Source organism: Zophobas morio, unplaced genomic scaffold (genome assembly GCF_036711695.1).
Source record: "Zophobas morio isolate AGI-343-1 ecotype UQ-CSIRO unplaced genomic scaffold, CSIRO_AGI_Zmor_V1 ptg000021l, whole genome shotgun sequence".
Taxonomy (NCBI): Eukaryota; Metazoa; Arthropoda; class Insecta; order Coleoptera; family Tenebrionidae; genus Zophobas; species Zophobas morio.
The window spans coordinates 18,969,156-18,997,050 of NW_026972126.1; the positions used below are offsets into that span (position 1 = coordinate 18,969,156).

The 27,895-nt window shown below is 30.0% G+C and overlaps 1 protein-coding gene across 3 annotated transcripts in view; it reads left to right on the forward strand.

Annotated features, from left to right (window-relative positions):
- Nucleotides 1-27,895, forward strand: part of LOC135132665 (extracellular serine/threonine protein CG31145) — a 431,251-nt gene that overhangs the window by 101,582 nt on the left and 301,774 nt on the right. For 2 of the 3 annotated variants that reach the window (XM_064060827.1, XM_064060826.1), the window contains one exon: nucleotides 20,278-20,999. In XM_064060827.1, coding sequence (XP_063916897.1) covers nucleotides 20,776-20,999 — 224 coding nt within the window. In that variant the 5' untranslated portion in view covers nucleotides 20,278-20,775. Of the gene's footprint in view, nucleotides 1-14,106; nucleotides 14,177-20,277; nucleotides 21,000-27,895 lie in introns of those variants that run through there. The other variant, XM_064060828.1, reaches the window with a different exon arrangement.

Here is a 27,895-nt window from a genome sequence, read left to right on the forward strand (position 1 = left end):
TTGGTAAGCGGAGAAAGATAGGCGGCTTCGTGGTCTAGTGGTCAGGATACCTGCCCGGCAAGCGGGGGGCGTGTGGTTTGATTCCCACCGAGGCAGCAACAACTTGAACTACATATATCAATAAGAAATTACAAAATTGGTCGAAAGTTATTTGGACAGAACTTCCCTCGCTTCTGAAGTACAGTCCAACAAATGATAAAATTAGATTTTAAGGAATTTTACTCTTTCCTGATTACCTGTATGGAGTAAAAACAATATAGAAGGTACTAGTCACAGTGTAATAGAAAAAAATCAGGTTTCGCCTCCTAAAAGAAAAAGACATTTGGCGCCCCCGAGAAGGTTTTACATTTTTAAAAATGACAGTTGAGACCCCCGAGAAGGTTTCCAACTCTTAGAAGAGACATTTGGCGCCCCCGAGAAGGTTTTATATTTTTAAAAATGACAGTTGGGATCCCCGAGAAGGTTTTACATTTTTAAAAAAGACAGCTGGGACCTTCGAGAAAGTTTCACATTGTAAACAAATTTTGGGCGCCCCTTAAGAAGTTTATACATTTTCCAAAAAGACAATTGGGACCCTCCAGAAGGTTTCACATTAAGATTTTTGGGGCCCCCGAGAAGGTTTTACATAAAAAAAATACATTTGGGGCCCCCGAGAAGGTTTCACATTGTTAAAAATAGACAGTTGGGACCTCTGAGAAGGTTTCACATTCTAAAAGAAAACCACTTGGCGCCCCTGAGAAGGTTTTACATTTTAAAAATAGACAGTTGGGACTCCCGAGAAGGTTTCACATTCTAAAAAAAGCCCCTAAGAAGGTTTTACAATTTTAAAACAATACATTTGGGGGCCCCCAGAAGGTTTTACATTTTTAAAACAATAAGACAGTTGGGACCCCTGAGAAGGTTTTCCATTTTTAAAAAAGACAGTTGGGACCCCCAGGAAGGTTTCACATCCTAAAAAAAAAACATTTGACACTCCCGAGAAGGTTTTACATTAACAAAAAAGTTGCGACCTCCCGAGATGATTTCACATTCTAAAAAAAAAAAACAGTTAGCGCCCCCGAGAAGGTTTTACATTTTTAAAATAACACATTTGGGGCCCCTGGGAAGGTTTTACATTTTTAAGAAAGACAATTGGGACCCCCGAGAAGGTTTCACATTAAAAAAAAGACTTTTGGGGCTCCCGAGAAGGTTTTACATAAAAAAATACATTTAGGGCCCCCGAGAAGGTTTCACATTGTTAAAAATAGACAGTTGGGACCCCCGAGAAGGTTTCACATTCTAAAAGAAAACCACTTGGCGCCCCCGAGAAGGTTTTGCATTTTTAAAATAATACATATGGGGCCCCTGGGAAGGTTTTACATTTTTAAAAAAGACAATTGGGACCCCCGAGAAGGTTTCACATTAAAAAAAAGACTTTTGGGGCTCCCGAGAAAGTTTCACATTGTTAAAAATAGACAGTTGGGACCCCCGAAAAGGTTTCACATTCTAAAAGAAAACCACTTGGCGCCCCCGAGAAGGTTTTTACATTTTTAAAACAATACATTTGGTGCCCCCGGGAAGATTTTACATTAAAAAAAAAAAAAACATTTGACGCTCCGAGAAGATTTTACATAAAAAAAAACAGTTGGGTCACCCGAGAGGGTTTTACATAAGAAAAAAACAGTTGGGACGCCCGAGGAGGTTCTACATTTTTAAAAAATTCAAACATTTAAAATTGAAAACTGGAAAAATTAAAAAACCGAGAAGCTGAAAAATTGAAAAATTGCAACATTTTAACATTAAAACATCAAACAATTAAAAAATTTTAAATTGAGGGAAAAAAAAATTGAAATAGAAAAATTAAATAAAAGAAAAATTGAAAAATTTAAAAGTGAAAAATGCGAAACCGAAAATTGGAAAACTGAAAAAGTCAAAAATTGTAAAAAAAAGAAATCGAGAAATTGAGTAATTAAAAATTTAGATTAAGAAATCTGAAAATCGAAAAATTGATAAATTTAGAATCGAAAACTAGGAAAATTCAAAAATCAAAACTGCAAAATTGAAAAATCGAAAAATTGTAAATTGAAACACTAAGTAATCTCACAATTAAAGAAAAATTGAAAAATTCAAAAATCGAAAAATTGAACAATTAAAAATCGAGAATTTGGCAACGAAAATTATGAAAATTAAAAATGAAGAAATTAAAGAAATGGAAAAACTGAAAAATACCACACTGAACAAAATCGAAACGTTTCAACATTAAAACATCAAAAAATTAAAAAAATTTAAATTGAGAATACGAACAATTTGAAATGGAAAAAATAAAAAAAAGAAACACTGAAAAATCTAACAATTGAAAGAAAAATCGAAAAATTCAAAAACTAAAAATCTAAAAATCGAAAATTAAAATCGAGAATTTGAAAAATCGAAAAATAGGAAAATTGTAAATGGAAAAAATAAAGGAACCAAAAAACGAAAAACCAAAAGTCGAAAAAGGCGAAATGAAAAATTCCAAAACTAAAAACTGAAACATTGAATCGAAACATTGCAAAATCCCACAATTTAAAAAAAAAAACGAAGCATTCAGATCTGCAAAAATTTTAAAATCGGAAAATTCTAACATTAGAACATCGAAAAATTCAAAAACAATAAGTTGAAATCCACTTGAAAAATGTGAACAACGGAAAATTGCAAAACCAAAAAAACCAAAAATTGTAAAATCGAAATATTGAAAGATTTTACACTTGAAATAAATCGAAAAATTCCGAAATCTATAAAAACTGAATGATTAAAAATCGAGAAATCGAAAATTTGAGTAATCTAAAACTTTAAAAATTGGGAAATTAAAAAATCGTAAAATTCTAACATTTAAAATTGAAAACGGGAAAAACTAAAAAACTGAGAAGCAATAAAATTGAAAAATCGCAACATTTTAACATTAAAAAAACATCAAACAATTAAAAAAATTTAAACTGAGAATAAAAAAAAAATTGAAATGGAAAAATTAAATTAAAATTGAAAAATCCAAAAGTGAAAAATGCGAAACTGAAAATTGAAAAACTGAAAAAATCAAAAATTGTAAAAAAAAGAAATCGAGAAATTGAGTAATTAAAAATTTAGATTAAGAAATCTGAAAATCGAAAAATTGATAAATTTAGAATTGAAAACTAGGACAATTCGAAAATCAAAACTACAAAATTGAAAAATCGAAAAATTGTAAATTGAAACACTAAGAAATCTCACAATTGAAAAAAAATTGAAAAATTCAAAAATCGAAAAATTGAACAATTAAAAATCGAGAATTTGGCAACGAAAATTATGAAAATTAATTAAAGAAATGGAAAAACTGGAAAATACCACACTGAACAAAATTGAAACGTTTCAACATTAAAACATCAAAAAATTAAAAAAATTTAAATTGAGAATACGAACAATTTGAAATAGAAAAAAAAGAAACACTGAAAAATCTAGCAATTGAAAGAAAAATCGAAAAATTCAAAAACTAAAAATCGAAAAATTGAAAATTAAAATTGAGAATTTGAAAAATCGAAAAGTAGGAAAATTGTAAATTGAAAAAATAAAGGAACGAAAAAACGAAAAACCAAAAGTCAAAAAAGGGGAAATGAAACATTGCAAAACCAAAAACTGAAACATTGAATCGAAACATTGCAAAATCCCACAATTAAAAAAAAAACGAAAAATTCAGGTCTGGAAAAATTTAAAAATCGGAAAATTCTAACATTAGAATATCGAAAAATTCAAAAATTTTAAATTGAAAACCAGTTGAAAAATGTGAACAACGGAAAATTGCAAAACTGAAAAAACCAAAAATTGTAAAATCGAAATACTGAAAGATTTTACGCTTGAAAAAAATCGAAAAATTCCGAAATCTATAAAAACTGAATGATTAAAAGTCGAGAAATTGAAAATGTGAGTAATCTAAAAATTAAAAAAATGGGAAATTTAAAAATCGGAAAATTCTAACTTTAAAACATCGAAACATTCAAACATTTAAAATTGAAATTTGGAAAAATTAGAAAACCGAGAAGCTGAAAAATTGAAAATACGCAAAACATCAACCAATTAAAAAATTTTACATTGAGAATAAAAAAAAATTGAAATGGAAAAATTAAATAAAAATTGAAAAATCTAAAAGTGAAAAATGTGAAACGGCAAATTGGAAAACTGAAAAAGTCAAAAATTGTAAAAAAAAAGAAATCGCCAAATTGAGTTATTAAAAGTGGAGAAATTGGAAGATTAAGAAATCTAAAAATCGAAAAATTGATAAATTTAGGACCCCCGAGAAGGTTTCACATTCTTAAAAAAAGTATATTTGAGGCCCCCGAGGTTTTATATTTTTAAAAAGGCAGTTGGGACTCTGAGGAGGTTTTACATTTTTAAAAAAGACATTTGGGACCCCCGAGAAGCTTTCACATTTAAAAAACATACATTTGGGGACGTCGAGACGGTTTTACCTTTTTAGGAAAGACAGTTGTGACCCCCGAGAAGGGTTCACATTCTTAAAAAGCTACATTTGGGTCCCTCGAGAAGGCTTTACATTTTTTAAAAAGATAGATGGGATCCCCGCGAGGGTTTCACATAAAAAAATATTTGCCGCCCCCGAGAAAGTTTCACGTCCTTAAAAAAGACAGTTGGGACACCCGAGAGGGTTTCACATTTAAAAAAAGACATTTGGGGCCCTTGAGAAGGTTTTAAATTTTTAGTTGTTCTTTACACAATTTTGTGATGACGTTTTTGAGCCACCTGTTTAAGCAAATCTAAAACATATTAATGTAGTGTTAAATCACAAGTAAAAACTCATCATATTTTGCAAATTTTAGGTAGAATGTATTCGGCAAAATTTTGAGAAGACGTCATCATTTTTTTGTGGGGAATAAACAGATAGATTTTGATTAACAATTTACCATGCTTACAATATTTTCAGTTTTGCAATTCTTGATTTATTCAATAAAATAAATTGACTTTTTTGAGTGACCCTGTATAAGCAAATCTAAAAAATGAGGTTCTTAATTTGATCAATAAAAAATTGGTCGAAGGCTATAAGTATAATCCGACAAAACGAAAAAACCAGAGGTATAAATAACACCCCTTGTCCTTCAGCAGTAGGTAATAGCAATCTGAAGCTCAAGTGTTTGGTTATGTTTATACATCGAAAGAATGTCACGTAGAAATTAGTTTCATTTGAATGGGTTTGTCTTCTCAAAACATTATCTCGAATACACCCACTGGGCCACGGAGACGTACAAACCGCATCGGGAATAAAACATTATTATACCTTGCAAACGTTGTTAGGAAAATTTGAACGTGTAGCGGAAAAACGGAAAGCGGATTCATACACCACAAGTATATGAGTATATTTTTGTGTAACATTCAAATCATTTTAAAATACGATTCATTAAACTGACGTTATCAAATTGTTGGTGGGGATGATCACTTAAATTTTGGTTAGCATTTAAGCATCTACATGATATTTCAACAATAGCTACAAAATTTGACAATAATCGGACCAGCAGTTTCGGAAATTACGTGTCTAATAAAAATGGATACAGACAGATAGACAGACAGACCGACGGAAACGGAGACTATTTTTTTTGTACCGTAGGTGTCATGAAACGTCGAGAAAACATAAAAGTGGCCAGTCGCAAAAAGAGATCTCAATTACAGAAACCAAATAAACTAAAAATAAACATACTATTTCGAATACACCAATAGTAGAGCAAAATTAAGCAAAACTGAAGATAGTAACAATCATTAATAGATTTATGTTAAAATTTGTGACATGGTAAATCTTTTCAAGGATGACTCGATTACAAATTATGTTGCTCGCCGGATACAATTTCCAATAATCGATCGCTTTACGCCCTAGCACTCCCAGCGGTGATTAACACTCTCGAATTTTATTTTGATTTTTGTTCGTAACTTCATTTCCCTAAAACAAGCGTTAATTAACCCCGTCTCTCGTACCACTCCTTCGACTGTCACAAAACTGCATCCATCTAATATTTAGCGACAATGTTTCCAATATTCCGTGTCCGTCCAGGGCAGCGCCTTAATTATGCATTAACTTAACTATCCGCCAAATTAATTCGCCCATTCCGGCAAATTCCCGCACTAAAAACATATAGAAATCAATCTCGACCGTCGTGTTTATAATTACAGCCATCACAAAGGCAATAAACATTTAACGTGTGCGTGTAAAATCGGCTCAATTCCACTTTTGCAATTCGGAGTTCTTTTGCATTTTTAATGAACTGCGACGAGCTATTTACCATGGAAAACGCGGGATACCCATTGTAATCACAACCAAAAACGACCATTAATTACGCAATAAACTCGCGCAGCCACAGCGAATAACTAAACAATCATCGCTGATTACGGGCCTGCTAATTGCATTATGCACAAGCGGAAAATCGAATTTGCGGGAATAAAATGCGATACGCAAAAATGATAACGGTGCGAATGTGCGCAATGATCAGATTATGACGAACATCTAATTCGGCGTGAGCCCACAGACCGAAATAATCTCCGCAAATACCTAAATTGAGAAGTTGTATTATTTAAATTGTGTAATTATACAAAGGATTCGCCGCAACTAACGATGTACTCGTCAAGCTGCTTGCTGCTTTTGTTTTTAATAAGTAATGAACGGGAGCGAAAAAGGAATACATTTAGCGGAAAAGTGCGAAGCCGATGAAAATTAACGGTGCAGAATAGCATTTATGAAATTAATTTTAATATTTAAGGCAAACTCGTTTGTTGGTGTTAATGGCTTAATCCGTTTTGCTTATCGTGGGTTAGTATTCTATCGACGGCAATAAGTCAGGCTTATGCAGTTTTTCGGTAGTTATTATTATTTATTTTTACAGTTACGGGCATTGAAAGCAAGTAATGCAACTGAGGATTCAATAATTTCGTATTAAGCTCTTCTGAAGACCGATAACTAAAAGGCGGATTTATATGCACAAATATTTTAATTTTGTCAGCATAGATAATTTGTCATTGTGACAGATTCACAGATCATTGCGACATTATTTAAAAAGAAAATGCCTAAAATAGTTTTACTGCAACAAAAAATTGCAATAAAAAGATGTTTTTTGCAGTTTCGATAAGACAGGCCCGATCTTCCTTTCGAAGAAATAACTATGAGGGTCTCGAACATAATTTCTGTAATGTAAAAATACGCTGTAAAATATTTTTTAATTTTTTTTCTCATAGGTGGGAACATCAAATGTGGCGAAAATTTTATCAACAGGGGACCAAAATTTAAAAACATCACTATCTGGCAAGCGAAAACCAACGGATTTATTTACAAATTATATGTTTCGGAAAGACCTGCAACAACAAATTTGGCAACTTAATGAAAAAACGAATATTTCACTGTAGATAATCTTTTGGTATATTCTAGGGAACAGTTGGAATTTAAAGGAGGGCGAACCACATTATACAAAATTCTTAAGCCAATGGGTTATAAACACAGGGAAGTAAATGGTCGCAAAATTCTATGTGAACGAAAACATGTCGTTGCCGCCAAAATTACTTTTTTGAGAACATATTTACAGTTTCTAAATTCTTGCAAAAATTTGACTTTCGTGTATTTGGATGAAACATGGTCTATCAAAATGGTTCGTCCATTCGTCGCTGGGTGCACGATACTGATCTAAAAAGCAATCCCACCAAAATTAAAAGTGAAGGATCAAGGTTTACTATTCTCCACGCGGGTTGTTCAACGGGGTTCTTGGATGGTTGTAACAATTTTTTAAATTCAAAAAATAACGATAGAGACTATCATGAAACGATGGACGGGACAAATTTTCAAAATTGGGTGGTTAATCAGCTCATTCCTGCTTTGGGAAAGTTGAACCAAAAATGTGTGGTGGTTTTAGACACCGTATCGTATCATTCGGTTCAGTTGGATAAACCACTCAATTTTTCTAGTAAAAAATGTGAAATGCAGGAATGACTCTTTAAACATAGTGTTGAATTTGACAAAAAATTTTCTAAGAAACAGTTATGGGATTTAATTAAACCCTTCAGAAACAATGGAAAAAAGATATTTGGTAGAAGAGACATTAAGAGAAAGGGGCCATGAAGTTCTTAGATTACCTCCGTACCATTGTCAATATAATCCAATTGAAATGGCGTGGGGATTTTGTAAGAACTATTACAACAAGCATATAAATTCTCAACCTTCATTAAAAAATAGGGTGGAGAATTTATGGCTTGAGGCGCTTTCTAAATGTACTCCAAGCATGTGGCAAAATTTTTGTAAACACTGTGAAAAACTTATTTTGGCAGATTGGGAAAAAAATATGGGAAATCTTTCGTAGGAATCTATACCTCCTTTCATTATTTCGCTAGGTGAATCGGATTCAGAATCTAAATTTGAAAATGACGGTGATGATACAGATTTTCATAGCGAAATAATGGAAATGGAGTGAATTGTAGCTTGTCGGGGGGTGACATTTTTACGCATCTTTCGTACTAAATTTACCAAAGTAGTATGTGAAAAACTACCTGACGTACAACAAAATAAGGATAATTTTAGTTAGATCATCCACGTTGTTACTTTGCACCAAATTTTAAGCATTTTCAGTTTTTTTTGTAACTCTTCATAGATCTGGAGAAGGCGTATACTACCGTTCTTATTAATAAGCGTTTGGAAGTACTTAGTAAGTGCAAATAAAAAGCAATTACGTAAGCATTAGTAATAGCTATATAGATAAGTCATTCAATTTAAGGCCGGAAAAATGTTTCAGAAGAGCTAAACCCATCAAACCACTAGGGCAAGGTTGTTGTCTTTTACCAACCCTTTTAGTAATCTTAGAAAAGTGAAAAAAGAAGTTGGAAGATATGGAAATAGGTTGTTCACTAAGGTCGAAATTTCCATTTCTAAGAAGAGCGGGCGAGCAGAACGAACTGATGATTGAGAATTAAAGATGAGATACTAAATGTGGCATGCGAGAATAGTCGTATGTAGAACCCCTATTCATATAAAAACAATGTTTAAGTGAAATTTTAGTGTTGTTCCTTACATATGAAATAAACACTTTCAAAAAGCCGAATAACTGTTTCAAATAGCGTAAAGTTTTATGCTTTCTAAGAAATGGATACCGTTAACTTGGTCATTGCTACTGAAAACTGAAAGTATCTGGCATATTTTTTAACCTTTAATTTAATAAAACATAACCTAATGAAAAATATGTTCCATTTGTATTTTTTTACAAAATGGTGATTAATGACGATGATTGGGTTAATTAAAGTATATATCCATATATTGTCAATTGTTGCTTATTATAAAGTATACTTTTTTAATTTTTTATGATATAGAAATATCTAATTATTATAATAATATTGTATAAAAATATAGCGCGGCGTTACATGCCTCAGTTCAGACCGGTGTCGGTGTCGGTGTCGGTGTCGAACTCGAAAAGAAAGGAGTTAACTCTCCAAAAGAGTTACATGTGAGATATGTATTTTGTGTTGCATTGAAATTTGGTCAGGGTCCCGTTATTATAATACTCACCCTGTATAATAAAGCATTTATTGGTCGCATCAAAAATGCAGGATATGCAAATAACATATAGGTAATTCGTTCTCTGTTGATGACATCGGTTTAAAAATTTATTTATTTTACAATCAATCACTAAAATAACCTAGAACAATTAAGATATCTATAACTTGATGTGTTTTATCGGTTATCTCAGAAACGACTAACCAATTTTATTGAAGTTCTGGGAATACAATGACACTTAGATAACTGTGATTTATGCGTTACATATATAAACATATAATCTCCGTAAAAAATTGGTCAAAACGTCTCAAAAAACACATCCTATAAATTTTGATTGAAAAATTCTTCCTATACCATTACCATACCCCCACATCCTCTCAAAAGTTAATGAAATCGATAGAAAAACATATATCAAGTAAAAATTTATTTAGTTATTCGAAGTTAGAAGCAATAACACTCTTATTAAGACTGACGAGACACGAATTATGGCAACAGGTTAACCAAAAATTTCTGTATGTTTCTTTGTCTCTCTGTTCATCGGTTCATCTTTCCCTCTGTCTTTCTTCCCATGATGACTTCGAGCCCCATAATAGCGTTTCCGTCCATCTGTCTGCCGTCCTGATTTTCGAAAGTACTGGGCCGATTGTTGTCAAATTTTGTATTTATAGTCCTACACATGTAGTTTATGACTCCGTGTTGAGTTTTTACCCAAAACGTCCAGATTTTTGGAAAAAAATCAAAATTATAAAACAACATTTTGCAATTTAATTTTGAATTTTCCAAACTAAAATACTTTGAAATCTTGCAGATGTTTTAAATTTATGTTAAGCGTTATAAAGTTTTAATCAAAATATATTTGCTTATCTCCTCTAAAAAATTGATGACGTCACCACAAAATAATGCTGAATATATCCTATCTTATATGTGCAAAAATCTGATAAGTCTATACTTGTATTTTTTTGAATATATAATTATTATTTTTTAAATTTGGCTTATACAGGGTGTCTCAAAAAATTAATGACTGAGTTGTTAAAAATAAATATCCAGTCAGATTTAGGAATTTAACTCGTCACTATTGAAATGTGCAATTTAACACCCTTTTAAATTTAAGTTTTTACAAGTTGAATAGGGGCAAAATCAGTCTTATCTTAGCAAGTGATACCCCGCCCACCCGCCCCCTATTTTCTCAGAGTGTATAGCATCTGTCAAAATCAGTCTTATCTTAGCAAGTGATACCCCGCCCACCTTCGCCCTATTTTCTTAGAGTTTATGGCATTTGCCAGAGTCAGTCTTATCCTAGAAAGTACTAGCCCCGCCTACCCGCCCTCAATTTTCTCAGAGGGTATGGCGTCTGCCAAAATCACACTTATCTTAGCAAGTGATACCCCGCCCACCCTCCCCTTATTTTCTTAGAGTTTACGGCATTTGCCAAAGTCAGTCTTATCTCAGAAAGTACTAGCCCCGCCCACCCGCCCTCTATTTTCTCAGAGGGTATGGCGTCTGTCAAAATTAGTCTTGTCTGAGTAAGTGCTAGCCCCGCCCACCCGCCCCTATTTTCTCAGAGGATATGTCATTTGCCAAAATAAGACTTATCTTAGCAAGTACTGGCAAGTACTACCCTCTGAGAAAATAAAGGCCGGGTGGGCGGGGCTAGTACTTGCTAACATAAGTCTTATTTTGGAAAATTATTTTAAATTAATTTAGGGTCGTAAAAACTTTTGCGAATGAATAGTTATCAAGGTTTCTTAGTTTTTATTATAATAATTCTTGAGACCTCCCTGTGAATTATTTTGGAAAAACCACCTCCAAATTTCGAGCGCAGCGAGCACGTTCAGGATGTTTCAGTCCCACAGACATTAGTGATCACAATTTTTAAACTCATTAAATAACATTTCTTAACAAGTAATTTGATAATTTCTGAAAGTAGTTTTTTATTCTGATTTAGAAAATGTCAAAAAAATCTGGGACTTCCATTAAAAAAAAGAAGTAGTCTGTCAAACCGAGAGCGATAAAAAAGGAAAAATGTTGTAGTCAAGTGGCCAAGCTTAGCTATATATCCAAAGCAAATTTCAAAAAAAAAAATTTTTCGCCGTTCCGGGACTTATACTAACCCTGTATAATAAATACATGTGTTCTGATTTATATTAGATAGATAATGTCCGAACTACTGGACCGATTGTTGCCAGATCTTATATGTATGTTAGGAGTATCGTGTAAATGAAAAAAAATTACCTCCTAAATGCGAGCGCAGCGAGCACGTTCAGGATTTTTCATTCTCACAGACATGAGTGATCACAATTTTTAAATTCACATTAAATAAGAACAACATTTTCTTAATAATTTAGCTTCTTGGGGACACCAATGAATGATTTCTAAATTACACTTGAACGTGCTCGCTGCGCTCGCATTTTAAACTTCTTTGTATCAGTTTTATTCTGACAGAAGAGTGTAGGACGACATTCAGCGAATATGTTTGGGTCCGGTTATAAGAATAAATTTTGAAAGAAACACCCTTAGAATCCGAGCGCAGCGAGCACGTTCAGATTGCTAGAGTCTCTCCAAATTTAGCAGATAATTACAAACATTTTTAGGATTTAGAAATTTAAAAATAGAAAATTACCAAATTATGAAATTGAAAACTATAAACTTGAAAAATTGAAAATCGAAATTTTCAAAAATTGGAAAATCGAATCAATGAAACTGAAGAATCAAAAATTAAATATTGAAAAAACGAAAAATTATAAAATTGAAAATCCAATACATTGTAAATTTGAAAAATTGAGAATTATAAGCACTTGTAAAATTGCGACATTACAAAATTTAAAAATGGAAAAATCGCGAAATTTCGAATTTGAAAACACAAAAACTTGAAAAATTGACAATCCAAATTTTGAAAAATCAAAAATTGAATAACTGAAAAAACGAAAAAAAGTTGTAAAACGAAGAATTATAAAGTTAAAAATTGATTCCTTAAACACCTGGTAACGGAAAAATCGAAAAAATGTAAAAATATAAAAGAAATATAAGGCAAAATATTGCAAAATTAGAAAAAAAAAAATCGAAAAGTTGAAAATCGAGATTTTGAAAAATCAAACATTAAATAATTGAAAAAACGAAAAAAAAAGATTAAAAACGAAGGCTTATAAAATTGAACTGAGAAATCGAAAAAGGTAAAAATATAAACACAAAGTGAAACAATTTCAAAATTGGAAAATTAAAAAATTGGGCAATTGTCGAATCGAAAAATTATTAAACTCAAAATTTCGAAAATTGAAAAATCAGATACATGTTTGTAAAATAGTGAAATTACAAAATTTAGAAATCGAAAAATCTCGAAATTTTGAAAAATTAAAAATCAAAAATTGGAAAATCGAATGAATGAAATTGAAAAATCAAAAATTAAGTACATAATTGAAAAAACGAAAAAAAGTTTAAAAACGAAACATTGTAACGTTGAAAACTGATTCCTTAAAAAACGGGTAATTGAAAAATCAAAAAAATGTAAAAATATAAAAGAAAGAATAAGTCAATAAATTGCAAAATTAGAAAATTGGAAAATTGTACAATTGTGAAATAGAAAAACTATTAAACCGTAAATTTGAAAAATTGAAAAATGGTAAACTTGAAAAATTTAAAATCGAGATTTTGAAAAATCAATAAATTAAATAATTGAAAAAACAAAAAAAAAGATTAAAAACGAAGGCTTATAAAATTGAACATTGATTCGTTTAAAACCGGGTAACTGAGAAATCGGAAAAAGATAAAAATATAAACAGAAAGTGAAAAAATTTCAAAATTGGAAAATTAAAAAATTGGACAACTGTGAAATCGAAAAATTATTCAACTCAAAATTTCGAAAATTGAAAAATCAGATACATGTTTGTAAAATAGTGAAATTACAAAATTTAAAAATCGAAAAATCGCGAAATTTTAAAAAATTAAAAATCAAAAATTGGAAAATCGAATGAATGAAATTGAAAAATCAAAAATTAAGTAATTGAAAAAACGAAAAAAATTTAAAAACGAAACATTGTAACGTTTAAAACTGATTCCTTAAAAAACGGGGAATTGAAAAATCGAAAAAATGTAAAAATATAAAAAGAATAAGTCAAAAAATTGCAAAATTAGAAAATTGAAAAATTGGACAATTGTCGAATCGAAAAATTACCCCGATCCGTATAGTTCCTTCAAGATTACAATGGACTCACTCTATTTTAAGGACCTACTTGAACCGAACTTCTGGCCTAAGGGTGTAGCAGTTAGAAAATTTTTTAACGAATACACCAGAAGACTATCGAGTACTCAAAAGCTTCCAAAAAACTCAGAAGAGGATTCAAGAAACTAAAGTGGGGCCAGGATGGAAATCTTGAATCCTTCTTAGTTTATTATCAAAATGTCAGGGGTATTCGTACAAAATTAAATAGTCTTTATGACAGCATCCTTAGCGAAGATTATCCAGTGATAGTGCTTGCAGAAACCTGGCTTATAGAGGGTATTACGAATAAGGAATTCATTGACGATCGTTATACGATCTATAGAAGAGATAGATGCACTAAATCTACAAAGAAAACCAGAGGCGGGGGAGTTTTGGTGGCTGTACTGAAGATATTCGGTTCCTTTCAGCTGGACGTAAACACCAATTGCCGCGAGGAAATTTGGATCAAAGTTAGTATTAATAATGTGAATTTTGTGATAGGTGCAGTCTACATTCCTCCTGACTCTTCACCCGAAATTTACACTGAACACTGCTCAACTATCGAATTAGTATCTAGTGAATATTCAGACTCGGTTATCTGCGTGGTAGGAGACTTTAATCTCCCAAATATCTCATGGTATCTGGACCCAGAAATCGGGATTTCTCCTATCTGCGGTAACAATGCTCTAGATCAACATGTCTGTGACAGTTACAATTTTTGTGGCTTAAATCAGTTTAATACAAACCCTAATTCAACGGGTTCTATTCTAGATCTTGTTTTTTGTAATGAAATGGATTTGTCGGTTGCAAGCTGTCATCCTCTTATAAATTGTGATATTTACCATCCTGCCTTAAGTATTGAATTTATGCATATTGACTTCTCACAGAAATCAAATGACAAATCTTGTAACTATTATCGTCATTTTAGTGCGGCCTCTTACGAAGATATTAACAACTTTCTTAATAATATTAATTGGTTATTTCTGTGTGATATAAGCTGTGTAGATGTCTGCGTTAGTGCATTTTACGACATAATATCTACTGCGATTGACTTGTACGTCCCGATGCATGTTGAGCGTTCCAATAAGTATCCCAAATGGTTTAATTCCAGAACTAGACTTCTGATAAATGAAAAGAAAAAAGCTCATAAATTGTACAAACTCACCAAGCAGGATGAGGATTATAACGTTTTTAGTTCCTTAAGACGTGAATGTAAGGAAGCCATTTCCGAGTGTAAAAAAACTTACCTAAATAATGTCGAATCGAACATACATAATGATGTAAGGGCATTTTGGTCCTATGTTAACTCAAAAAAAACAAATGATGTTATACCTAAAATTATGTGTCTTGAAAATGTCAAAGCTGAAAGGTTACCTGACATATGTAACTTGTTTGCGGATTTTTTTGAAAGTATATATGCTAAACCAAATTCTGTTAACCAAATGGCGACGGCTTCCACTTGTAACGACTTAATAGATATTTTAAAGGTAGAAATCAGTGTTGATGATATTACAAAAGCTCTCGACAATATTGACATGAACTGGAGTCCGGGGGCTGACGGTTTACCGCCAGCTTTTGTGAAAATGTGCTCATCCTCACTGGTCCTACCTTTGAAAATAATCTTTAACAAATCGTTAAGCGCAGGAATATTCCCATCTGCTTGGAAAATGTCAGACGTAGTGCCCATACATAAAAATGGGAATAAGAACCTGATAAACAACTATAGAGGTATTAGCTTACTGCCTGCTCTACCTAAAATATTTGATAAAATTGTAACAGCAAAGGTACTCCCGTTCATCAAAAATGTAATTATTGAAGAGCAACATGGTTTTATAGTAGGTAAATCTACAAACACCAATTTGACTGAGTTCTCCCATTATTTGTTTAATAATATCGAAAGTGGACATATCGTTGACTGTATCCATACGGATATTAAAAAAGCTTTTGATTGTGTAAATATTGATAAACTTATTGCTAAACTTAATTCTTTAGGATTTGGCAGTCCTTTCTTAGACTGGATAAACTCATATCTTACGAGTCGACTTCAAAGGGTCAAAATCGCAGATTGCCGATCGCGGCCGATTAAAGTCACATCAGGTGTTCCACAGGGGTCCCATATGGGACCATTACTATTTCTCTTATTTATAAATGACGTTAGCTCTGCTTTTTCGGGATGCAGATTTTTACTCTTCACTGACGATTTAAAACTTTTTTATAGAATTCACGACCCCGAAGATTCTGTATTACTACAGAGCAATTTGACTAACTTTGTAAATTGGTGTAATTCCAACGACTTACAACTTAATGTATCTAAATGCAAGGTAATCAGATTTTCTATGAAACGTGTAAAAACCGTCCCTTCATATTACATTAACTCTGATGAGCTTAGTGTTGTAGAGTCAATTAATGACTTAGGGGTTACCTTTGCTGCAAACCTTGATTTCAAGATACATATAAATAATATTATAAATAAAGGAAATAAAACATTAGGTTTTGTCCTGAGACAGTGCAGTGATTTTAACAATCTCAGGACATTTGTCACACTATATTGCTCACTTGTAAGATCTATATTGGAATATTGCACTGTGATATGGTGTCCGTATCGTGAAACAAATGCCCTGAGATTGGAAAAAATCCAAAAACGTTTTATTAGATTTCTATGTTTTAAATTAAATATCCATTATAAAGCCAGTAACTATACAGATCTTCTTCTATATCTAGGTTTACCTTCTTTACATACACGACGAAATTATTTTGATATCTGTTTTCTATTTAAAATACTAAATAATCTTTGCAATTGTCCGAATATTTTGTCCATGATTCATCTGCATGTGCCATCCCGTGATGTTCGTGATCCTATTCTTTTTAGCGTTCCGCACCATCGTACTGACTATGGTAAAAATACTGTGTTACCTCGACTTTGTAACCTAGCCAATAAGCACCGACACGACATTGAATTTTTTAATGTGTCTTGTAAACGTTTTAAATGTAATGTAAAAACTGTCCTCAACATGTAAATACAATTTTGTAATATTGGTTTAGCCGTAAATAAAGTATTATTATTATTATTATTAAACCGTAAATTTGAAAAATTGAAAAATCGTTAACATAAAAAATTTAAAATCGAGATTTTGAAAAATCAATAAATTAAATAATTGAAAAAACAAAAAAAAAAGATTAAAAACGAAGGCTTATAAAATTGAACATTGATTCGTTTAAAATCGGGTAACTGAGAAATCGAAAAAAGGTAAAAATATAAACAGAAAGTGAAAAAATTTCAAAATTGGAAAATTAAAAAATTGGACAACTGTGAAATCGAAAAATTATTAAACTCAAAATTTCGAAAATTGAAAAATCAGATACATAATTCCAAAATAGTGAAATTACAAATTTTAAAAATCGAAAAATCGCGAAATTTTGAAAAATTAAAAATCAAAAATTGGAAAATCGAATGAATGAAATTGAAAAATAAAAAATTAAGTAGTTGAAAAAACGAAAAAAAGTTTAAAAACGAAACATTGTAACGTTGAAAACTGATTCCTTAAAAACCGGGTAATTGAAAAATCGAAAAAATGTAAAAATATAAAAGAAAAGTCAAAAAATTGCAAAATTAGAAAATTGAAAAATTGGACAATTGTAAAATCGAAAAATTATGAACACCATTGTAAAATAGAGAAATTACAAAATTTAAAGATCGAAAAATTGCAAAATTACGAAATTGAAAACTGAAAAATTTGAAAAATTGAAATTCAAATTTTGAAAAACTAAAAATCGAATATGGAAAATCGAAACAATGAAATATAAAAATTAAAAATTAAGTAAAAAAATAAGTCATTGAAAAAACGAAAAAATTTTAATAACAAAGAATTATAAAATTCAGGATTCAACACCGGATAAATGAGAAATCGAAAAAATGTAAAATTATAAAAAAGAAGAGTCAAAAAATCGCAAAATTAGAAAACTGTAGATTTGAAAAATTGAAAAAATGCGAAATTACGAAATTGAAAACTCAAAAATTTGAAAAATTGAAATTTAAAATTTTGAAAAATTAAAAATCGAAAACTTGGAAAATCGAAACAATGTAATTAAAAAAACGAAAAATTATAAAATTGAAAATTGAGACATTCAAAAATTGTAACAATGTAAAATTGAAAAATAAAAATGGTGTAAAATCGAAAATTAGGTAAACGAAAAATTGCAAAATAAACTGAAAAAGTAAAATTGAAATTTTGAACAATTAAAAATCAAAAAATTGAAAAATTGTAAAATTACAAAATTGAGAAAAATCGAGAAATTGGTAATTTGCAAAGTTACAAAACTAAAAAATAGTGTTAATTTTAACATTGAAAAATTCGAAAAAACGGACAATTGTAAATTACAGAATTTAATTTATACATTAAATAACAAAATTTTTTTTTTAATAATTTAGCTTCTCTGGGACACTAAGGTATAATTTTTTTAATTGCGCCTGAACGCGCTCGCTGCGCTCGCTTTTTAAACTTGTTTTTTTTTCAGCTTTTTTACCAAATTGTAAAATTGAATACTATAAACTTGAAACATTGAAAATCGAAATTTTCAAAAATTAACAAATCAAAAATTGGAAAATCGAATCAATGAAACTGAAGACACAAAAATTGAATATTGAAAAAACGAAAAATTATATAATTGAAAATCCAATAAACTGTGAATTTGAAAAATTGAGAATTATAAACACTTGTAAAATAGCGAAATTACAAAATTTAAAAATCTAAATTTTGAAAAATCAAAAATTAAGTAACTGAAAAAACGAAAAAAAAGTTTTAAAACGAAGAATTATAAAGTTAAAAATTGATTCCTTAAAAACCTGGTAATTGAAAAATCGAAAAAATTAAAAAATATAAAGGAAAGGTAAGGCAAAACATTGCAAAATTAGAAAATTGAAAAATCGTAAACTTGAAAAATTGAAAATCGAAATTTTGAAAAATCAAAAATTAAATAATTGAAAAAACGAAAAAAAAAGATTAAAAACGAAGGCTTATAAAATTGAACTGAGAAATCGAAAAAGGTAAAAATATAAACAGAAAGTGAAAAAATTTCAAAATTGGAAAATTAAAAAATTGGCCAACTGTGAAATCGAAAAATTCTTAAACTCAAAATTTCGAAAATTGAAAAATCAGATACATAATTGCAAAATAGTGAAATTACAAAATTTAAAAATCGAAAAATCTCGAAATTTTGAAAAATTAAAAATCAACAAAACAAACATTGTATCGTTGAAAACTGATTCCTTAAAAACCGGGTAATTGCAAAATCGAAAAAATGTAAAAAGATAAAAGAAAGAATAAGTCAAAAAATTGCAAAATTAGAAAATTGAAAAATTGGACAATTGTAAAATCGATAAATCATGAACATTTTTAGAATTCACCAGTTTTAGACTTGGTTTTGATTTGGCTTCTCAGGGACACTGACGACTAAATTTTAATAAAACCAGACGTGCTCCGTGCGCTTCCATTATTAGTATTCTTTTGTAAAATAATGCTGTCTGATAAAAACGTGTCAAGCTCAAAATTCCTGGGTCACTAGATTACGAATAAACCTAGCAAATACGTGTGTCTTGTTTTTTATTAGACAGATAATTCCGGAACTACCGGCCCGATTGTTGTCAAATTTTATATGTATGTTAGGAATATCGTATAGATGGCAAAACTGTAACCACGCTTGTCTGATGATCCCCAACGACAATGTGATGACGTCACCTCAGAATTTTCCGTGGTAAATGTGTTTTAAATTTTATAAAATGACATGCTCCTACACTTGAAACTGCTTTTTTGTATAGCGCCAAAATTTACAAACAAATATCGAAGTCGGTTTGAGAGTACAAACGAAAAGTGATTTAAAAAATTGTGTTTATAATTTTCGAATTAACATGGGTTAAATTTGATTCGTATTGTTTGTCTGCCTTTATTATTTAATCTGATAATAATCTTTTTGTTATGTCTTCCGCCCTCGTTTTAGGCGTCTGAACCAAAATTCCGGCTTCTGCATATACATGATAGTTTTATTGTAGTGATACAATTCAAAGAAATTTTTGTTTGAAGAACTGCCTTTTTCCACCCACAGCGCTTTGCTTCGTCACTCCATTCTTAAAATGTTGATTAAAGTTTTTGCCAACATTCCAAAATTATTGACAATGCAGTTTTCACAAAAACAATTTGTGACTATGTCCATGATTTGAAAATAAATTACTTTCTCTGTAAAATATGTAGTACCGTAAGAACTAGTATAAGTAGAACTAAATGGCACGGATAAAGTCATCCATCACGAGATAACTGCCACGCTTGGGTACTCCGCTCGATCAGTACTATCTTAATCAGAATAATTGTTTGCAGTAAATAGGATTAAACTTGTGTAATCCATCTTTTCCTTATCGTCACCAATTATCCCACAATTATCGCTACATTGTTCCGCTAATTTTTTTGGTACCATGGCTTGGCATTGACCTGGCGAGTACCATCGTCCTCAACATTTTCCGCTCGATTAATAATAGAAAAGACACTTAAAGAACGCTTCAGTATCACAATCGTTGTTCCAGGACGACCTCCGGTAGTACCCGCCCTCGAATAATCTGGAGACACGGCCTACCCTCGGGCTGCCATGTGCAAGAGGCGCTGCGGCCCATCAATCTCCGAAAACATTCCATCACAACGGCACCACCACCCACCCGAAGACCGTCGCGAACTCGCTGATCCTCGCCCGCAAGTACCAGCTCCGCCAGCTCTCCCACGACGAAAGGACCACCCCCGAGGGCTACATCCACGAGCACTACAGCCCCAAGAGCGCTCGCAAGCTCCCCAAGTCGCGGTCAGTTGATGAGGAGGCCCCCAGACGCTGCCCGGATGGTACCGACCTCGAGAGCCTGAGCCCGCGCTCGCCAGTACCGCCAGTACCTCGGGCGCCGCCGCGGACGAAGCTCAAGTTCTCGCCGCCGCCGGAGAGCGCCGCCGATCGCGCGGATAAAGGCAGCGAAGGCGCGACTCGCGTTAGTACTGACAGTACCGAGACCGTGGAGTGCGTGCGGGCGCGCGGAAACATGTTTCGCGGCGGGATGAAGCTGAAGGAACGGTTTATTCTGGGGGCGAGTGTGGCGGCGGTGCTGTTCACGTTCCTGTTGGTGGTGGACATTCAGATGGATCTGGGCATGTCGGGACACCACCGGCTGGTGCCGTCGCACGGGAGGGTGAAGTACGTCCAGGAGGACGCGGCGGGGTCGGCGTACAATAGCTTCAGGAAGAGGTTCCTGCAGAAGACGCACAGGTGAGGCTGGGGTTTGTTTTGGGGCGACACGGGAATTTGGAGCGGGATTATCGAGGTTGTGGTCTGTTATCGGAAAGTACCGCGTGTTTGCGCGATAAGTGATGATTGAGTAGAAGGCAAACAATCGATTTCGTCGGCTCGGATTAGGTGGTTCATGCTGTTTTTGTTTGGTTTATGGTTTGAGATGTGTGTATACACCAAGGGATTGAAGTACCTGGATTTTTTAATGAGACACCCTATATATTTTACATATTTAGGATTGGTCTCTTCTTTAAAGATTTACAACCACAATTTACTTTAGAAATTTCGATGCGGCGTTGCCACGTTATTCCAAGTTTCTATAAATTTTTGACATTGGAAGGATTCACAAAAAAATCACAATACGCTTATTGCAACATTGAAAAATGTGATAAGTAAAATCGAAACATTATTAAATTGTAAAGGTGAAAAATTGCAAAAGTGTAAAATTGAAAATCTAATACCTTTAAAATCAAAAAATGAGAATTTACAAAATTTAAAAATAGAAATATTTAAAAATTTTGAAACTAAAAAACTTAAAAAATTTAAAATCGAAATTTTGAAGAATAAAAAATCAAATAATTTAGAAAATTCAAACAATTCAATTCAAAAAATTTTTAAACGAAAAATTATAAAATTGAAAATTGATTCCTTAAAAACCGGAAAAAATAACACCGAAAAGTCAAAAAATTGCAAAATTAGAAAATTGAAAAATTGGACAATTGTAAAATCGAAAAATTACTAAACTTTACAGTTTACATTCCCAATTTACATTTGCAAAATTGAAAAATCATAAACACTATTGTAAAATAGAAAAATTACAAAATTAAAAAATGGAAAATTTTCCAAATTATGAAATTGAATACTAAAAATTTGAAAAATTGAAAATCGAAATTTTCAAAAATTAACAATCAAAAATTGGAAAATCGAATCAATGAAATTGAATAATCACAAATTGAATAATTGAAAAAACGAAAAATTATAAAATTGAAAATTGAGAACCTGATTAATTTTTAAAAATCCAATCGAATTATTAAACTGTAAATTTAAAAAATTGAAAAATTATACACAGTTGTAAAATAGAAAAATTACAATATTTAAAAATGGAAAAATGGCGAAATTTCAAAATTGAAAGCTCAAAAACTTGAAAAATTGTACATCGAAATTTTGAAAGATAAAAAATCATAATTTGGAAAATCCAAACAATGAACCTGAAAAATAAAAAAATTGAGTAATTGAAAAAAGGGAAAAAATTTAAAAACGAAGCATTATAAAATTCAAAATTGATTCCTTAAAGACCAGGTAATGGTCAAAAATGTAACACAGAAAAGTCAAAAGGTTGCAAAATTGTAAAATAGTGAAATTACAAAATTTAAAAATGGAAAAATTTCCAAGTTTTAAACTCAAAAACTTGAAAAATTGAAAATCGAAATTTTTAAAAATTAAAAATTAAATAATTGAAAAAACGAAAAAAAAAACTTTAAAAACGAAGAACTAAAGTTGAAAATTGATTTCTTAAAAACCAGGTAATTGAAAAATCGAAAAAATGTAAAAATATAAAAGAAAAAAGACAAAATATTGCAAAATTATAAAATTGAAAAATTGGACAATTGTAAAATCGAAAAATTGTTAAACTGTAAATTTGAAAAATTGATAAATCATAAACTTGAAAAATTGATAAATCATAAACTTGAAAAATTGATAATCGAAATTTTGAAAAATTAAAAATCAAAAATTGTAAAATCGAATCAATGAAATTGAAAAATCAAAAATTACGTACATTATTAAAACGAAGAATTATAAAATTGAAAATTGATTCCTTAAAAACTAGGTAATTGAAAAATCAAAAATGTAAAACGATAAAAGAAAAAAGTAAAAAAATTGCAAAATTGAAAATGAGAAATAAAAAATCATACAATTTGGATAATCCAAAGAATGAACCAAAAAAAAAAAAAATTGAATAATTGAAAAAACGAAAAATTATAAAATTCAAAATTGATTCCGTAAAATGAGAACTTGAAAAAAGGTAAAATATAACGTAGAAAAGTCAAAAAGTTGCAAAATTAGAAAACTGAAAAATTGGACAATTATAAAATCGAAAAATTATTAAACTTTAAATTTTCCAATTTTGAAAAATCAGGTAATGATTGTAAAATATAGAAATTACAAAATTTAATAATTGAAAAATTGCGAAATTATGAAATTGCAAACTCAAAAGCTTGAAAAATTGAAAATCGAAATTTTGAAAAATTAAAATCAGAAATTGGAAAATCGAATGAATGAAATTGAAAAATCAAAAATTAAGTAATTGAAAACTCAAAAGCTTGAAAAATTGAAAATCGAAATTTTGAAAAATTAAAATCAGAAATTGGAAAATCGAATGAATGAAATTGAAAAATCAAAAATTAAGTAATTGAAAAATCGAAAAAAAGTTTAAAAACGAAACATCGTGAAGTTGAAAACTGACTCCTTAAAAACCGGGTAATTGAAAAATCGAAAAAATGTAGAAATATGAAAGAAAGAAGAAGGTCAAAAAATTGCAAAATAAGAAAATTGAAAAATTGGACAATCGTAAAATCGAAAAATCATAAACACTATTGTAAAAACTTGAAAAATTGAAAATCGAAATTTTGAAATTTAAAAAATCAAAAATTGGAAAATCGAATCAATGAAATTGAAAAATCAAAAATTAAGCAATTGAAAAAATAAAAAAAAAGTTTAAAAACGAAGAATTATAAAATAGAAAATTGATTCCTTAAAAACCAACCAATTGAAAAAAAATGTAAAAATATAAAAGAAAAAAGGAAAAAAAATTGCAAAATTAGAAAATCGAAAAATTGAACAATTGTAAAATAGAAAAATTATTATACTGTAAATTTGAAAAATTGAAAAGTCAATGAAACTTGAAAAATTGAAAATCGAAATTTTTAAAAATAAAAAATCAAACAATTTGGAAAATCCAAAGAATGACCAGAAAAATAAAAAAATGAGTAATTGAAAAAACGACAAAAATTTAAAAACGAAGAATTATAAAATTCAAAATTGATTCCTTAAAAACCAGGTAAATGAGAACCCGAAAAAAGATAAAATATAACCTAGAAAAGTCAAAAAGTTGCAAAATTAGAAAACTGAAAAATGGGAGAATTATAAAATCTAAGAATTATTAAACTTTAAATTTTCCAAAATTGAAAAATCAGGTAATGCTTGTAAAATATAGAAATTACAAAATATAACAATTGAAAAATTGCGAAATTATGAAATGGAAAACTCAAAAGCTTGAAAACTTGAAAATCGAAATTTTTAAAAATAAAAAATCAGAAATTGGAAAATCGGTTGAATGAAATTGAAAAATCAAAAATTAAGTAATTGGAAAACCGAAAAAAAGTTTAAAAACGAAACATTATAAAGTTGAAAACCAATACCTTAAAAATGGGTAATTGAAAAATCGAAAAAATGTAAAAATATAAAAGAAAGAAGTCAAAAAATTGCAAAGTTACAAACTTGAAAAATTGGACAATTGTAAAATCGAAAAATCATGAACACTATTGTAAAATAGAGAAATTACAAAATTTAAAAATCGAAAAATTGCGAAATTACGAAATTGAAAACTGACAAATTTGAAAAAATGAAATTCAAAATTTTGAAAACCAAAAAATCAAAAATGGAAAATCGAAACAATGAAATATAAAAAACAAAAATTAAGTAATAAAAAAAACGAAAAAATTTTAATAACAAAGAAATATAAAATTCAGGATTGATAACCGGGTAAATGAGAAATCGAAGAAAATTATAAAATGAAGAGTCAAAAAATCTCAAAATTAGAAAACTGTAAATCTGAAAAATCGAAAAAATGCGAAATTACGAAATTGAAAACTCAAAAATTTGAAAAATTGAAATTCAAAATTTTGAAAAATTAAAAATCAAAAACTTGGAAAATCGAAACAATGTAACTGAAAAAACGAAAAATTATAAAATTGAAAATTGAGACATTCAAAAATTGTAACAATGTAAAATTGAAAAATAAAAAAGGTGTAAAATCGAAAATCAGATAAACGAAAATTGCAAAATAAACTGAAAAAGAAAAATCGAGAAATTGGTAACTGTGATTATTGAATAGTCAAAAATTGAGAAACTGATTCATTAAAAAATGGATAACTGAGAAATCGAAAATGTGAAAATATGAAACTGAAAATTTGCGAAGTTACAAAACTAAAAAATGGTGTTAATTTTAACATTGAAAAATTCGAAAAAACAAACAATTGTAAATTACAGAATTTAATTGACGAAATTGCGAAATTATGAAATTAAAAAATCAAAAACTTGTAAAGTCAAAATTTTGAAAAATTAAAAATCAAAAAATTCGAAAATCGAAACAGTGAAATTGAAAAATCAAAAATTGAATAATTGAAAAAACAACAGACTTTAAAAACGAAAAATTATAAAATAGAAAATTGAGAAACTGATTAATTAATTAAAATCACAATTGAAACATCCAAAAATTGTAAAAATGTAAAATTGCAAAATAAAGAAGTATCAAATCGAAAAATTGGATACAAAACTAAAAAATCGTGTAATTTTAACATTGAAAAATTTCAAAATAGAAAAATTACAAAATTTAAAAATCGAAATTATGAAATTAAATAATCAAAAATTGAATCATTGAAAAAACAAAGAATTCTAAAAACGAATAATTATAAAATTGAAAATTGAGAAACTGATTAAATAGAAAACGATTAATCGAGACATCCGAAAATTATTAAATTGTAAAACTGAAAAATCAAGAGTGTAAAATCGAGAAATACAAAAATTGAAAAATCGGATACCTACCTTTAATAATGAAAAATTATAAAATAAACTGAAAAAGTGAAATTGAACTTTTGAACAACTAAAAATCAAGGAAATTGTAAATTCGAAAATTTATAAAACTGTAAACGAGAAAAATTGCAAAAGTATTAAATTGAAAGTCAAACAATTGAAAAATCCAGGGGTTCCAAAACCAAAAAGTGCATTATTAAAAACAAAAAATTGTAAAATAATTAAACTGAAAAATCAAAAACTGGAAAAATTAAAATTGAAATTCTGAACAATGAAAAACCAAAAATTACAAAATTATGAAATTGAAAAATCGAAAAATTTTGAAATCTAGAAAATTCAAATATCGAAGTAATCGAAAAATCTAAAAACCTTGAAACTGGAAAATTTGATAATTGAAAAAAAAAGTTGTTTGGGCAGAACTTCTCTCGTCCCTGGATTTAAGTTAAAATAAAGTTATATGTATATATGTAACCTTAAAGTAAAGGGAAAATTTTGAAATAAACAGATATATTTGAAAATTAATTTAAATTAAATTTAAATCATACTTAAAAATCACCTTATCAGGATCTTAGTTTGCCTTTTTGGGTGTTTTGTTTACAAAACTAATTATTAATTTACGTTTAATGTCACACTTATTGTGCCCTTGTTTGGAGTAACATAATAGCCTTAGCCATTATGACGCACTGGCGTCACTGAAATAGCACGTGGTAATCATAAACAATCCTTGCAAATGTATAATAACAGTCCAGAACGTCAAGATTTTTCTGGTTGATATTAAAACCCCCACCACCTCAGATTTCTTAAATGACGCTACCCATTAATGACCTTGTGTGGAAGCTTTCGCCATGAGTAACCTACACCGATGACGATTCTTAACAAAGAGAAGTTTCCTGAGGATTTTATCACATACATTAATTTTTCCATAATGAACATAACATACATAAAATTAAACAAATAAAATTAGCGAAATGATACACTATTTAAACTAATTTATTTTAATGTGGCTCGGTGAAGCGTGGGCACATATACAATGATGTTTTTCATCGAAATAATTACTGTGTTTTTTTCATTTCACCACGTGCCTGTATTCGTTGCACTGATACCCCTTATCGGCAATAAGGTGGGCGATAAGGACTGTGTATAATAGGTAAAACGATGTATTTAATTCAATATTAATTCGTGAATCATTTATTTATTGTAGCGCAAAATAACATTCGATAACCGTGTAATTGTTCCTGTAATTGTAAATCTGTTCGGTTTGTTTAAAACCACACAGGCTGATGAAAACGCAATAAATTCCACACACACTTACAAATAATTTCCTGAGTAATAGCTTTCCGTTGCTCTGTTCATAAAAGTTTGTATAAGTTATAGACCTCGTTTCAGCTGCAAGGGTTCATTAACAATTGATTTATGTTGGTAGAACTGGGGTTTTTAATGGGTGGAGTGTGCTTTGGGATACTTGCAACGGCAAGAGATGAGGGATGTTTTGTTGAAAATTAGCAAGGACTTTTCTAGGGGCGGTTTCAGAAATTAACTAATTAAGTCAAAATGTGCGGTAGGCTTGATCGTTTTCTAGTTGCTGTGTATTTCTAGTGCTGGATTGTTTTGTTGGGAATTTGCTACCCGTATCAATCACCCGATTGACAAGGGTGGCTTTACGTCTGCTTATCAATATTTAAGAGGGACAAAGAAGATTGATTAATTTTATCAATCATCGATTTTGTTGAAATCTCAGTTTTTTAATTGTTGTAACTGTGGTTTTTGTAAGGAGGATTAAAAGGTATTAGGTTTGGGATTTATTCATAGACATTATTAAAAGATAAAGCAAAGTGTTTCAAAATGATTTATATTTGAAAAGTAATCCCAGCAAAATTACAACTAAATGTGCAAGATTTACAATTTACATATTTCTACTATATAACAATTTTTCGACTTGATCGAGAAATACTATAGAGATGTGGCAAAATTTTAGTAAACATTGTCCATAACTTATTTAGGCTCATTGGAAAAACACGTAGGAAAATTTTTGTTTGAAAACACGCTTCCATTATTTATTTCAT